The sequence below is a fragment of the Argiope bruennichi genome, chromosome 9 (assembly GCF_947563725.1).
Source record: "Argiope bruennichi chromosome 9, qqArgBrue1.1, whole genome shotgun sequence".
In the NCBI taxonomy this organism is placed as follows: domain Eukaryota; kingdom Metazoa; phylum Arthropoda; class Arachnida; order Araneae; family Araneidae; genus Argiope; species Argiope bruennichi.
The window spans coordinates 33,397,448-33,413,571 of NC_079159.1; the positions used below are offsets into that span (position 1 = coordinate 33,397,448).

General features: G+C 28.9%; 1 protein-coding gene across 1 annotated transcript in view; it reads left to right on the plus strand.

Moving 5' to 3' along the window:
- Positions 1-435: 435 nt before the first annotated feature.
- Positions 436-16,124, plus strand: part of LOC129984918 (sialin-like) — a 28,488-nt gene continuing 12,799 nt past the window's right edge. The window contains exons 1-8 of the mRNA XM_056094867.1: positions 436-442; positions 796-992; positions 2,844-3,083; positions 4,764-4,947; positions 8,169-8,296; positions 9,099-9,248; positions 10,379-10,511; positions 11,329-11,484. Coding sequence (XP_055950842.1) covers positions 436-442; positions 796-992; positions 2,844-3,083; positions 4,764-4,947; positions 8,169-8,296; positions 9,099-9,248; positions 10,379-10,511; positions 11,329-11,484 — 1,195 coding nt within the window. The remainder of the gene's footprint in view (positions 443-795; positions 993-2,843; positions 3,084-4,763; positions 4,948-8,168; positions 8,297-9,098; positions 9,249-10,378; positions 10,512-11,328; positions 11,485-16,124) is intronic.

Consider the following 16,124-nt stretch of genomic DNA (forward strand, 5'->3'; position numbering starts at 1 on the left):
TGCTAAAACTGATTTTAGCGACTTTTTTTGGCACATATCTAAATTATTTGCAACTTTTTGCTTTTTTCAAACTAAACTTTAACCAAAAAGTACCCGAAACTGAGTAAAATAATAAAAATTGCCAATGGCTAAAAATGTATTAATGACATGCGAAGATCTTTAAGTATATTTAAACATAATATAATTATATTGACATGAGCATATAGTAGGTTTATACAAAAATCAACAATTAAACTAAATAACGAATTTTTCGATTAATAATAACACAAAACTATGATTAATAAATAATTTGCTGCAAAATTCTGAATTCTGTTTGAATTTTTTAAAGTAGTGCTACTTATGCAAAAAATTTATTTTTAATTTCACTAAAATTATAATATTCTTGTTATCCACAGCCTAGATCTCTTTTATGTTATATCACCGATTCTTGTTAACATGTTTGGTAAGTAAATAAAATTTTTAATTTTTCCCATTTTATAAAAATTTTATATTACTGTTACAATGATCAAGTTTAAGTTTTTGTAAAAATGAAATTTATTAACCTTTATATATTAAATACAATATATATATATTTAAAATCCGTATTATTTCAAAGTATAAAATGTAGTTTACAAAAGAATAATGGATTTGCTTGCGTATTTATGTTTGCAGTATTCTGTTTTATATTTATTAATTACTATGTTACTACGCCTGTTAATTAACATGATCATTTCAAGTAGCGAGTTTTTGGATGCAGTGAATAAAATGTGAATATAACGTAATTAAAGTAACGAAAATTTCTAATTCTTCTTGCAGATGTCATCCCCAAACGCTATGTTTTTGCATTGATTGGATTAGCGGCCGCGACATTGGCTATAATGCTTCAATCTAATCTCAGTATGGCTATTGTCTATATGGTTCATTGGTCCAATCAAAATTCCTTTAACAATCCATCAAGAAGAGAATGCCCTGAAAATCAAAATATCAAAAGCAACTTAACTCAGTGGGAGAAGGTAAGAGGGTATATATTTAACAAGAACTGTTATATTGTGAGTTTAGAAAATTCCAAGATAGCACTTAATAGGTTTATCCTCTTATAGATTGTATTTTATGTTAGAAATTAGCTTTGAATGTAGATATAGATGTTATTAATTAAAAAAGCATTGCTTAACGTTTTATGGGTATGATATCATGAATTAAAATTAGACAAATGGTATTGCTGGAAAGAAGGTAATATTTATAGTTTTCTAAAGAAACGAAAGACTGAACCGTCGTTTTTGCTGTGACATTATTGTTTAAATAATAGAGTCTGCCTCATATATAAAATATGACAAAATTTTAAAGTGAAGACAAAATCTAAAGTGCTTTTATTGGCCACAGTGATGTATCAGATATAAATTTTAATTAGCATAATTTTGAAAGTCAGTCGACTGAATGCCCCTGTTGCATAATAAGAACGTTACGGGTAATGTTCAGTGATATACTCATTGAAACAAATATGCCGATGGTGATCAGAGTTAGCAAATCGTTCACGTTTATAAGAAATTTAAGATAAGAGAGATTTTTAATTAACTATTTTAGTATAAATTATTTAAATTTTATAATGCTCGCTGGTGCCATTCATAAAGCCTATTTCTGGCGATGATGAAGTGATAAAATACACTTTCTTCATCAGTCATTACTAAGTAAAATATTCAACCTTTAAAGATTAAAAAAAATGTATTTGTTAAATTTATGGTCATAAAGTAGAATAAAGCTAAGCGGGGTGAAAAGATAGTTGGAAAACATCCAGAATTTACATAAGTTCTTGATGCGGATTTTACTGCAATATAACTGAACAAGCAGTTGTTTAAGGCGCAAGATGAGCAAGCAGTTGTTTAAGGCGCAAGTTGAGCAAGCAGTTATTTAAGAGTTTCACGTGTTTCCGCAACCAGCTTAAAATTACGGATATTAGAATTTAAGGAAAGTAGAAAAGCCAGAAGCCTGTGTAACTCGTAACCTAAAATTAAAATTCTTCTTTTTATCTGAGTTTAAGTGATTAAAAATTAATATGTTTTAAGAATTCGCATATATACATACACATACACATTTTTAAGGCAAATACACATACGAACGCATGCGCATACACATAACGTGTGCGTGTGCACTTGCTTCTGTTGGATAGTTGCCAAATCTTTAAATGACAGTCATGTTTAACAAACAAATCATTCTTTATTTTTATCAAATAATTATGAGGTAGATTTAGCATATAATGAGCATGATTAACAAACAAATTATTCTTTATTTTTAGCAAATAATGATGAGGTAAATTTAGCAAATAATGAGCCTGATTAACGAACAAATTATTCTTTATTTTTAGCAAATAATGATGAGGTAGAGTTAGCAAATAATGAGCAGCAAATAATTTATCATGCAAATGCACAAACGAACGCATGAACGCACATAAATTATTCTTTATTTTTAGCAAATAATGATGAAGTATATTTAGTAAATATTGAGCAGAAAATAATTTATCATGCAAATACGCACAAGAAAGCATGCAAGCACACACATACACGTGTTATGTGTGCTTGCTGTTGTTGGATAGTTGATGAGCCAAATGTATCGATGACAGTTAACATTTAACTAGATGACAGTCAACATTTAACTAGATATATTAGCAGTCAACATTTAACTAGATATCTTAACAGTCAACATTTAACTAAATATATTAACTTTCAACATTTATTTTAACAGTCAACATTTAATTTAATATCGATTAATAGACACATCATTCTAGATTTATAGCAAATTATGATGATGAAGTAGATTTATGATTATTTATTTTCATAAAATAAATTATTAAGATTTTATTGTTTCTCCAGATGCCATACGGAGATTTAGATTGGAGTCCTGAAACACAAGGCCTGGCAATTGGTATTCAATTCGTAGGCATCATGATTGGTTGCATACCTGGAGGGCGATTAGCTGAAGTTTACGGCAGCAAGATTATACTGATAAGCACTCTTCTTTTAGCGTCTTTTGCCACGGCATTGTTACCATCGGCAGCATATTCATCTGTTTATGCATTTATGTTTTGCAGGGTCATTGTAGGTTTGGGGATTGTAAGTATTATTTTATTTTTGAATTATTCTTTCAACTAAACAATTATGTTGTGAAGATACAGAAAACAAACCCAAAAACACTAGAAACACTAAATGGAAGTAAAAAAATGTCCCAAAATTAACGAAAGATTTGAATTTGCCACCATTCTTGCAGTAAAGTGTTGGCAATCTTATTAAAAAAATTACATTTGACAGCTGATCGTTTAGGGTTAGTAAAAAGGAAGCGTTTCACAATGGAACAACGTGTTAATGCAGTGTGATGATGAACAAAGTGTTAAGATTTGAATTAAATAAAAACACAGTTTTTTTCTTTATATTATTATATTTTCATTGAATCGTACATATAGGACAAATGGTCTCCACGGCTGTGCTGGCACATGGGCACTGCTTTGTCGAAATTTTCCATGACCAATTTGCATAAATGTGGCTGAATTTCGTTGATTCAACTCTGAATTTCCTCCTTCAATGCACGCGTGCTTGTGGATTTGTTGTCATAGACCTATAAAAAAAATGGTGTTAAATCACACTATCTAAGGAGTCAATTCTCGAATTTCCGAACTGTTGCTGTCAGACTTTCATTATTTTTGAAATATTGTTCAACAAAGAAAATATGTTCTTCTATCTTGTAACGTTCCATTTTTATTAGCGCTGCACTATCAGTTGTCAAATGGTTTTTTTAATAGGCTTGCCAACACTTTAATGCACGAATGGTGGGAAATTCAAATCTTGCGTTAATTTTGGGATGCCCTTTATAATGATTTATCTTATTTATATATATAAAATAATGGGTAAAATAAAAAAATAGATCTCTTGTACTAACTAATGCATTAATTTCAACAATTTTTATTTCATATGGAAGCTCATGACCTTTAATTAGTTCGATAGTTATCCTTTATCCATTAATGTCTTTCAATTTTGAAAATATCTTAAAAAGAGAAGAAACCCGACTTATCTGTGCATTCTTCACAAAAAATAAATAAATAAGCAATCACATAATTTGTCAGTCACAATAATCGAATTTATTCTGCCATCTTATTTATCATTATTTCATAGTGAATATTATTATGAATAGCGAATATTTCTTATATAAGTGGACATTTCTCTTCTGTAGCAAAAAATTATATATCATATATTGTATTTATCAATAATATTATACCATGAGAGTTAAAATAGAACATTATCTATGCATATGATATTAAAAGATATGCATTCTTCAAAATGGGAAAGCTATCTAAATAAAACTAGATGATAAAAAAATTATCATTTAGTTTAAAATAGAAATAAAAAAACCTAATAAAAATTATTGATATTTTTACACTTTTCTTTAGTAACTTTAAATCATATTATAAAGCAAAATATTCATACAGCATTTTAAAATATAAAATTAGTTTTTAAGTTATATCGATTTTATTACCATAGATATTTCTCTCTAATTTCAACAAATCTTTAAAAATATTTTTAAATATATTTTACAACAAGTATTTTTATTGTTTTAGTTAACAGAATCATCCTGAATCGCTTTGAAATGAAATTAATTATATATATTTTTGTATGAAAGTTATTGCTCTGCATAAACTAGAGTAAATTTAAAAATAGTTGAAGCCAATCTAAAAAAACTTCTGAAATTTATCAGTCTAGAGATTTGAAACTCCTGTAAATCAATTTTTTTTCCTTCTTCAGTCCCCAGTGTTTCCAGTTCTAGTCTATATGATCTCACATTGGATTCCAGCTTCAGAACAGAGCTTTGTATCTTCTTTCATGCTTGCGGGATATGGAACAGGAACGTTCATTTCATATGTTGCAGCTGGTTTTCTGTGTTCTTCTGATTTTTTAGGTGGTTGGCCATCTGTTTTTTATTTGAGTGGTAATGTATTTTATTTATTTCAACATCTTGTTGTAGTGATCGATTTATCTGACGTGAAATAGTGTTGTTTGTATTAACTTTTTAATAACAGAATGACTGTTATTGCAGTTAAATGAAGCATATGAGCGCCTGAAACTGATCGAAGAGTCATTAAAGGGTTTAAGTATCAACTTAGTTTTAGGTTCACATTAATCTTTGACAAATCAAGAACTCGAATTGTGCAGTATTAAAAACTTCAGAATATTTTATTTATTTATTATTAATTAATTAATAAAAATTGATTGCTATGACACCATTAGATCTCTAGCCTTCCAATATTTCTGAACTTTACAGTTTAAAAACACAAATACAGAGCACGAGTCAAAATGAGTAGCATTTTTTTATCACTAAAATTTTGATGCTGTCTGCACAGAGGACATAAGGGGGAATCACAAAATCTACGCCAATACAAATATAAGGACATACAGTCATGGCCTGTAGTAAGGGGGTGTCATGTAGCAGGCATCCACGTGGTTCACCCTAGTTAACACTAAATCTGCTACGGCTTTTCCTCTTTCCGCGTGTCTCTGATATTTTAAATTATCGCATGTCAAATATTGTATTCAATTTTAATTGATACTATCAACAAGTGTCAGCTTATTTATGCCGAGGCGCTAAAAAAGCTGCTTCGGTAAAAATATATGAAGAAGCAATCACTGATTAAAATTAACTGATTAAAGCTTAAATAAATTCTCAATATTTACCATTAAATTCATACACTTTTTGTATTACAATCAAAATTAGTTTTAATATTATAATCAAATTTTTTATTATAGTCATAGTTTATATTTGCTCTATTTACAAACGTTAATGGAACATATTACAAAGATGACTTACACTTAGATGTTTACGAACGTAGGCATTAATTTGTACCATCGCCGCTTTATAACTATTTGATTTGTAATTGTAGGGTCATTAAATAAGTATTTAAAATACCGTCGCTGAAAAGAGGACACTATTTTTTAAAGAATTTTTATTTGATTCTACCGTTATTAATTTGAAATTTATTCTTTATTTAGATTTATATGAATTCCAATTGGGGGAATTTTAGATATGGGAATAAGAAGTTTCGGATATTGTAATAGGGTTGCTTTTACTGGTGGGTACATTAAGTTTGTAGGGTCGAATTGCTCCCACTTTCATGAGGGGCGAACCTCCCACAAGAAAGTGCGCATAGTAACCGGCAATGCCCATTAAAATTCAACATCTTGTTCCAAGTTCTATCACAGCGACAGTCATTCAGTTCAGTAGATGGAGTTAATTATGGTATTGTATATTATTGCATTAGGCAATAATTTAGAAACTAAGATATTTTATAAGAGATTTATTGAAACATACGAGGTTTTGGAATTTAGAACTAATATCTAACATATGATATTTTATATTCTGAATAGGAAAACCCCATAATCCTTACATTTGAAAAAAATCACTTCGTAAATCATTGTATTGTTTATATATGCAAACAACATGCTTTCTAGTATGGTGATTTGAAAGAATATCGATAAAAGGATTCAAATGAAAATAATTTTAATATAATGCCTTTTGCATTGTAAAAGTCTATATACTGAAATATCATGTAAAATCTAGATATTTTTTTGGAGTTTGAAATAACATTCGGCATTTAGATAATATTTTTTTTATGTTTACTGCATACACTGTTTTTTTTTTTTTGTTTTACTGCATTTGTTTTACTGTCGTTTTCGATTAACACGTGGAATGAGTAGGAGTTATAAATGATTTTTTAAATTTAAAGAATAATAATTAATTATGCTATTCCATCGCTAAAACTCTGGAAATATATAAAATTTATATTTACAGTTTTTTAAAAATATGGAAGGAATTCATTTTAGAATATTAACGTGTTTTGGAAAATCAACCGGACAATTTATTGTTTATTTTTTTAATGTTTCTGACTCAAATTTTTTTTAGTTATGCGGTACTTTGGAAAGCAATTGCAGAATCTAAAATAATTTTTTAAAAATTTTAAATGATGGTGAAAACTAATATTTCCACGAAAGAAGACATATTTCATAGAAGTTTTTTATATTTCTGTGAATGTTATATAAATTTAGAAAATTTCGAGTTCACATTTCAGGTTTTAATAAATCAAAAGAATTATGCTTTGTTTCTGCTGTATGGGCATTTAACGGATGATAAAGGATCCATTTCTTTATATAAGAACATGGTGGTTTTTAAGGCTGTATTGAAACGATATTTCTGTACGTGTTGCTTCATATGGTAATTTTATATGCAAATTTTAAATATTTTTATGACAGTAGATGTACTATTTTCCGAATTCTTAACATTCAAGACTTTCATAATTTTGGATTCAGATAAAGCATAGAATTCTGGGTGAATTAAATATAACATTATATATCATTCTCTAGAAATATATCATTCATTAATTCAGGTTAAATACAATTTTATATAGGAAATTATACAGTTAAAAAATAAAGAACGAAATCAAGCTGAATTAACGAAAAAAGATTATTTATAAGCAAATTATTTAAATCATTAATATAAACAGTTTCTTAAATTATGCGTAATGATTTAGATTAGGATCGAATAGAACACTAATGGATAAGGAAACTATGGCTATTATCTGGAAACTGCTTATTTGTTTTATTATTCACTGCTTATTTGTTATTATTATGGAAACTGCTTATTTGTTATTATTATGGAAACTGCTTATTTGTTATTATTATGGAAACTGCTTATTTGTTTCCTTTACTATTTATATGCAAAAGTAACTATTTTGATACAAAGAATTACAATAATATTTAATGAATAGATGTTTTAAAGTTAATTTTTTAAAATTTAATTGCTTTAGGGATAGTTTTAATTTTGAAATAACCTCTTTCATAATATATCTTAAAATATACACGTCTGAATCTTTATTAATAAAACTACATCGTTAATGTCTAATACAGCAAAAAGATGGCAGCACGAGCGTAAATTTTCTGATGTCTTGATTTTTCTAGAAGAAAATTCTGTTCAGTGTAAGAATTATCATTTCCTTATTTTCTTGTTTGACTTTTGGCATAGGGAGCACAATTTTTTAAAAATTGTTTGAAGAGGTTATTCTTCTCCTCCCCAACCTATAAGGAAAATAAATATAACAAGAAATTTGAAACCTTGCCTCAAATATATAACATTTACTTATGAAATTATTTTATTTTTAGCTCTTAGTGGATTAATTTGGAGTATTTGGGCGTATTTTGCCTTATATGATGAGCCCCAAAGGCATCCAACTATCAGCATGGAAGAAGTGGACTATATTAACAAGCATACATCGTCTCAAACGAAAAAGGTGTGGTAAATTTTTTAAAGCTGTTTGTATTTTTATAGGATATTAAAAAATTTCAACATATTCTAATGAAAGATATATACAGGCAAGATTCAGACATTTGTACAGATAAAATACTATCTGCGCAAATACTACAGACATTTGTACAGATTCGTACTGAATTTTAATACTTCAGTCAACATTTTTCACAGTTTACCTACATGCCGATATCTTTTTCTGAGGCGCTATAGTTAAGATGCTTAGAACCTAATTCATAAAATTTTAATTTTGCACATTTTTTCAGAAAATTTAAAAATATAATAATATTTGACTTTATTTTAGTAATTGTGTTTTTACGCAAAAACATTGCCACCTCAATAAATGCAAATCATACGTTTACTTTGTATTTATTTATTTAAATAAATAAACATTTTAATTATTTACAAATACACAATTTATTTAATTATTCCCTATATTTAAGATTAAATTTTTAATCAATCTTCGCTACTATTAAGAATATAGCGACGAAGATTGATTATTCTTAGAAACAATACATAGACGGTCCAATTGATCAAAAAACATCAATTTATGATATTTCGAGCAAGAAATTTAAATCTTATTCAAATTTTTAAAAAGGCTGCTAAAACCCAAATTTTGTTTTGCTTTTATAATAGAATTCAATACAATATGAAGAAGATAACTGTATACATTAAAAAACAGTGCATCGAAATAAAATTCCATTGTTGAGAATGACATTGTGAATTTTTCTATTCATTTTGTGAATTTTCGGAAAAGTTTTTCTATATACTTGCAAATACTTTTCTAGGTAAAATCCATCCCTTGGAAATCTATGGCGACTTCCGTTCCGCTTTGGGCTTTAGCCATAGGGGCGTTTGGTCAGTTTTGGATCATAGCATTTTTTGCCACGTCTTTAACCCTTTATATGGGAACTGTTCTCAATTTGGATAGTGTGGAGGTAAAGCAGATTATTCGTTCTATGTGTAGATTAGTCATGAATAGTATTAAAAATCTTTAACTTGTAATCTAATTTTATTACTAATTTATTGCTTAACAAATTATGCTTTATTGCTTTATAACTTATAATTTAATTTTATTGTGTATGTTCAGAATCTTTGAAAGATAAAAGATAACGGAGAAAACTGGCAATAGAGAAACCAAATCCAATATGTCGACTAATACCCGAAGTGAAATTTTTTGTCTAGAGGTGGAGTTTGGACCCTGAGAACAAAAAACATATTTTGTGAAATATGTCTTTTTATCTATAATTACGATAATATCAAACTTTAGAAGTCAACGGGATGAAATTTAGTTTATGGTGTTAAAATCAAAATCACGAATTTGTATTGAATTCTGATAGAATTCCTAGATGGAGATTTATGTCCAGATGCATGCGAACACTGAATGCAATGAGATTCAATTCTACATACAACTTTAACGGTAGAATTTTGGGCGAAGTTCAAGAATGGGTTAATTGTGCATAGGTTGTCATTTATACGTTTTGGAATACGCTGATCACGAAATGCAACAAGTTGTATTTGTAATTTTTGGTAGAAATTTAAACACCAAAATTATAGATGTTTGTCTAATTTTGGACTGATATCGTCAATGTATACACTGTTTATAATTTTGTTTAACATTAAAATTCATAAACATTTTTAACATTCTTAAAATTAAATTTATTTTTCTTAAAATTAGGTATATGGTCTTAAAATTATAGCTATAAATCTGTATTCAAATTTTATTACTGAATTAGATCTGAATTCAAATTTTGAATTCAGTTAGTCTAAGAGAAGAATTCGAAACTGTAAAATAGAGTTTTTCCCCCATGAACTTAGATAAACTTATTTCATGATATTGTGAAAGTTTATGAAATAGTCTACGACAGAATATACAAAAATGAGGGGAACTTGACTTTGGGTTCCATCACAAGTATTTTTTTTTTCGTGATTTGAATTACTATCCTTTTTTTAGTTTCTTCTATATTACTTAATGCTTTGGCAATTATGAATTTTATTTTTTCCATGTGTTTTCTTATCTCTAAAGGAATTCCATCAACACCTTAATTATCTAATTTTTTCATTGCAGAACGGATATATTTCTTGTATCCCAAACTTACTTAGAGCAGTTTTGGCTTGCCTTGTTGGCGTTGGCATTGACTATGCTTTGGAGAAAACAGAAATTCCGATAACTTATATAAGAAAAGGAGCGACAATAGCAAGTTAGTGCATTTTTTAATGTAAAATTTTTAATCTGTTTCAATAATTAAGTGAATCTATATTTAAAAGATAAGTAATTAACTTTCTAAAAGTTTTAGAGAGTGCACAGTTTATAGCAAATATTTTTTTACTTTAATTAAATGTTATTTAGAAGCTTTTAATATCTGATTTTTAAAATTCGATTTTTGTGACAAGTTTTTGAGAAAATGTGAAAACGATTTGATTCTTTTATATTCAGCATTTGTTTCTTACGTTTTTGAGATAAGTTATTATCACATGCTTAGTGTGTATTCATTGGATAAATAGCTTTGTAAATTTCAATGATTTGTTACATTCAATATATAAATCAGATTTTACTATCAAAAGTACAAGCAAAGTAAATAAAATGATCATAAAGATTATTTGTTGGTAACACAATGCAGCAAGCATAATGCATAAAATTATTAATTTTGAATTACGTTCTTAATTTTTTTTGTTGAAACTCACTGAATTGTATGTTAAAATAATTATACTAATTTTATTATACTAAATAAATAAATAATTATAATTAATAATTATTATACTAATTAAATAATAATTATACTAATTAAATAAATGGAAAATGATACATTTTTCTTTCATATCATGAAATTAAGCCTGTAATTACAAAAAAATATTACAAATAAGTATATTCTTCTCTTATTTTATAAATTACATTACAATATTGTATAATATTGGAAAACAATATTATAAAAAAAATTAAGTGAAAATAACTGAGAAGAAATAATATCCTAGAGTTGATATTGTTTCATTGTCCTAATGCATTAATCATATTTATAGATTCCATTACTGCAGTACTTGGTTTCGCAGGAGTTTTATATGCTGGATGCGATATAACTATCAATGCCATTTGGTTTATAATAGCATGTATATCAAATGATTTCACTATATTTGGCGTTTGTTTAGTTCCAGTAGATTTGGCACCACATCTTTCAGGTAAGAAATATTTGCTTCTTCTTCAAACATACTTTCATAAGGTTGTTATTCATATTATTGCTTTATTCTAAGAAAATGTGGAAATTAAAAAGCTTGTGGTGAAGAGCTTATAAGCCAGTTAACAGCTACGAAACAGCTGTCTTGTGGCCTGGTTACTCGGCTGCGAACGGACCACAAGGTCCCAGGTTCTGTCCTCGCTCATAACAAACCGCCACATTGGTGACCTCGGATGATTAAACTTCAACCTTCGTACAGTTGTTGTGGCGCCATCTACCCACGGCAACCCAAAGTCGTCCTGTTCACTTGATGCAGCAACACAGAAAAAAATAGGCCGCAGCAACACAAAGCCGTCAGACTTGCTTTGCACAACAGCAACCACTCTCCCACATAAGCTCGACATAACGCTTGGCGCTACGCAAATGGGTACAGGCACATTTTTGACTCAACAGTTAATACATCACCACTCAATAGCCATATCGTTCGTCTCACCTCCGACTCACAGGAAGGAGAGTACTATGGTGAAGAGCTTATAAGCCAGTTAACAACTGCGAAACGCGGGCATTTGCTTTTGTCTTGTGGTCTTGTTACTCGGCTGCGAACCACAAGGTCCCGGGTTCTGTCCTCGCTCATAACCAATCCGCTATAAGCTTATAAATTCTATTGGATTAAAATGATTTTAGATTTCCCTTCAATTTGGCAATTAATTGAGCAAACAAAATGTATTGTATTTGTACATTTTATAGGTAACAATAATGGGCAATAATATGAAAACTAAGAGAAATAGATATCGTAGGTTTCTTAAAATGCTTTTGAATAATATAGATACAAAAATAGTAGAGTCAGTCATGTAGAGTACAACTATTACTTTTCGCCAATAGTTATTCCTGAAAGCTTCCCCCACATATCGATCTCTCTCTTCAATTTTAATTCTGCCAATAATTATTTAAAAACTTTCATCAGTTGCTTTCTCATGGCTAATATCATGAATTAATGCTGATGCAAAGGTTGCAGCTGAACGATCTGAATTGCATATCTGTCACATTTCTTGCAGTTGTTGTGAACTTTAGCCTTAGGTAGGAAAAAATCATACTGGAGTATTTTGGTCAACGTCAATAGTTATTTTATCACAAAATTTAAGATTTTATGTATTTATTTTCTGTCTTAAAGCTATTATAAGGTGAAAGATCAGAGAGTTCCAGACTTTCCAGCAGAATTCAAATGCAATTTTTAAAATTTGGCATATTCTCCTTCTTTGTAACAATTTCTGAAACTGTCGAGAGGTTTGTAGATCAATAGTATTAATAATCATTGCTTTTTTAGGTATCTGGCAGGTTAGAAATAATTTTTTTTTTTACTGTGGCATTTCTGTGCATTCTCACACCAGTACAATTTATTATCGATACATTTGTACGCTGGGTTTTTTTCTTCTCTTATGGCTTGATATAGTGATTATTTGTCCAGTGATTATTTTGTTGCGCGTTCGAGTTTTTATTTATTCTTTATTATTTTGGAAATTTTCGGCTAAGATAAGAATTAAGAACATCTTTTCATGGTCTTTCCTTTAATGGATGAAAGGCCATGACTAAAGACCAACTTTATTAAAGTAATTATTCTTACATGATGAAGAACTAGGTCGAACTTAAGAACGATCTTAAGAGAGTTTTTTTTTTTCAAATTTCAATCACTTTCCATTTATAAATGTCTTAGTAATCATTAAACATCCTAATCACATTTTATTAGCTCAATATATCTGTAAATATTGGTAAAAAATGTAACTGATCTCATTTTAATCGTCTTTAAAGGGCTGTTTATAATTTAGTTTCTAATATGAACAATAGTCAAAATTTATACATAAATTTAACTAATTAATACTTAAAAATATAAATATTAAAAAAAAAACCCATCACTAGCTTAAACACACAAGATTTGAAAAGTGTAATGAAAAGTACCCAATGGACCATAGATGAATCTTACTTAAATACATCAAACTGCCATATATTATAATTCCCACCATTTTCGTGCCACTGCTGCCATCTCTGGACACATATTACACTTAAAAGAATGCATCAAAATAATTTTAAATAGTTGTAACTACTTCTAAAACTATAATTATTAAGTATGTATATTTCTTATAAAGAAAAAGAGTTTGAGGCTTTTTCGAATAATAAAGACAATGTGCAAAAATTTTGAAAATCACGATTCATATTATAATCAAATACAACACTTGAAAACCCGCGCGAATTGATAAAACAACTTTTAACTTTTCGATCCATTCTAAAGCAAGGTAGATACCGCAGATATAGCTGTCAGTTTTATTTTGTAATTTTCTTTATAAATGAAAGCAAAACGTATAGAAATTAAAATGCCTAATATATTAAATTTATATTTTACATTATGAAGTTATACTATACGTTTTTGTAGAATTATAATCATTAAAATTTTTTTAGGTACAATTTCAGGAATGATGAATTTTGTCATCACTTTGCCATATATTATACTTACAATTATGATTGGATACCTTACTCAACAAGAGGTTAGAATAATTTGTTAATTTTTCTACCATGTTCTTGGAATTTAGTGTTTTGTTTCTAATACAAATGTGGATATGAATGCGAATATTAAAAATTTAAGTTCAGTACATTGGTAACTATTATAGCTTAATTTTAGCATCTATTTTCGGAGGCAGTAAAACTTAAATGAGAAATTGTCATTTTCCTTTTTATTTGATTTATCCAGTTCTTACCAGCAGATGCCGGTGTGACGTTCGACCTGCCTTCAGCAACCTATAAATAAATCAATTAATATAAATAAATCTTTTTATAAACTAGAATTTACTTCTAACATTGACTATGCTGGCAGATTTGAAATTGACAATGGGTGAATAAATTTATTTTCTCAAATTATCCTTGCAGCTAAATAAAAGTTAACATTATAAAATAGTTAAAATATAAAGAAGAAATTGTGTTTTATATTGATTTGCTTACTACTAAATATTTTATCCGTCAGTTTTAGATTAATCAAAAGGTACTGTAAAGTCTTGATATAGACTGATCAAATAACGAAACAGAATTTCCTGACAATTCTTTATTTTACAGCCCTATATGTACAAAAGAACAACTTGTTCTAATCTTGGTTAAATAAATAGTTATTTACACCTGTAGTAGGAGATACAACAGTCGAAGTCGAAGACTTTCTTGAAACTCAGTTGGTTCTAGGACTCCGAACTTCGTGGGCGTAGTCCAACAGTCTGTCTGCAATTCTTTTCCTCTCTCTTCTAAAAAAATCTCCGCACTTTATTTCGGCGACAATCTCGCCTCTTAATTTACATTGGTCATTTGAGCTCTCTTTCAGCCAATCGGGGTTCAACAATATGCTCTCTCAGTGGCGGCAGTGGGTCGTGGGGAGGTCCTTTCACAAAGAGAAACATCTAGCATCCAGATGTTTGGACACTCCTTTCTCTTTGAAGGTACTATCAATAACTCTTGGACGAGGAATTCCACATGTGGTCTTTCATTGTAGTCGCTAATGAACCGATGAGAGACCACCCAGGTGAAAAGATCCACCATCTGGCTATCTCGAGGAGTTTAGTAAGTAACAGCGACGACACAACTGGCTGTAAATGTCTTATCAGTACTGGGAAACGGGGAATGTTACAGTATGCTTGGCTTTAAAATTATAACCCAGAAAACAATTGCCTCTGAATTATAAACCCCATTATTAATGCACCATGCACAGCGAACTGATTTCCTATGATCTAAATATTTATTTGAATAAGACAAATACAAATCCAAACACAGTCAACACAGCAATTTGGACATTTACCCACTGAATGACTACCCAATTTGGCAGTATATAATAAATTGATTTTCTAAGCACGAAATATATGTCTTGTGAGACTAAAGTATTCTTGAATTTGAGATTACACTTCTGATGACGTTTAACATCTGAATGAGAAAAAAAATTTAATGAAGCTCAGTAAACTGATTTTTCTAAACCCTACATATTTGCTAGAGTATATTTGGATAAGCGAAGCGCTTTATTATAGTAGAAAATACAGCATTGACTATTTTTTTACCCTCTGTGGTCTAATATACGTTCTTAATAGACATACACTATAAAAATGTAACTAAAAGTCGATAAATAAATGCGCTGAAGTTTCTGCCCAGTTCAATGGTTTCTAAAAGACGATGAAAATTCTAGACGATAGGACACATTATGTTCTAAGAACAATACTTAACTCATTTAATATCTTCTAAATCTAATTTAAATTAAATGATGTATTTAAATTGTACTTAGTTTTAAATAAAATTTTATTTCTCAATATTCTATAACTTTATTCCATTATGAGGTATAAAACCTATTATGTAACTTAATGATATATACGATTAAGATGAGAAAGAAAAATGAGAGAAGTAAAATGAGAAAATGTGCATCTATTCGAATGATAGAAAACTGAAACATACATTACTTTTCCACACAACCACCCTGCACTTCAACGCACATTTTTAATTCTGTCGAAAATAAAAGTTTTTCAGTTGCATCTGTAATTAATTTTGCACCGCATCAATGATTTCTTCATCAGTTGCAAATCTTCTTTCCCTTAATTTCCTCATTGATCCAAACATATGAAAATCGCCTGG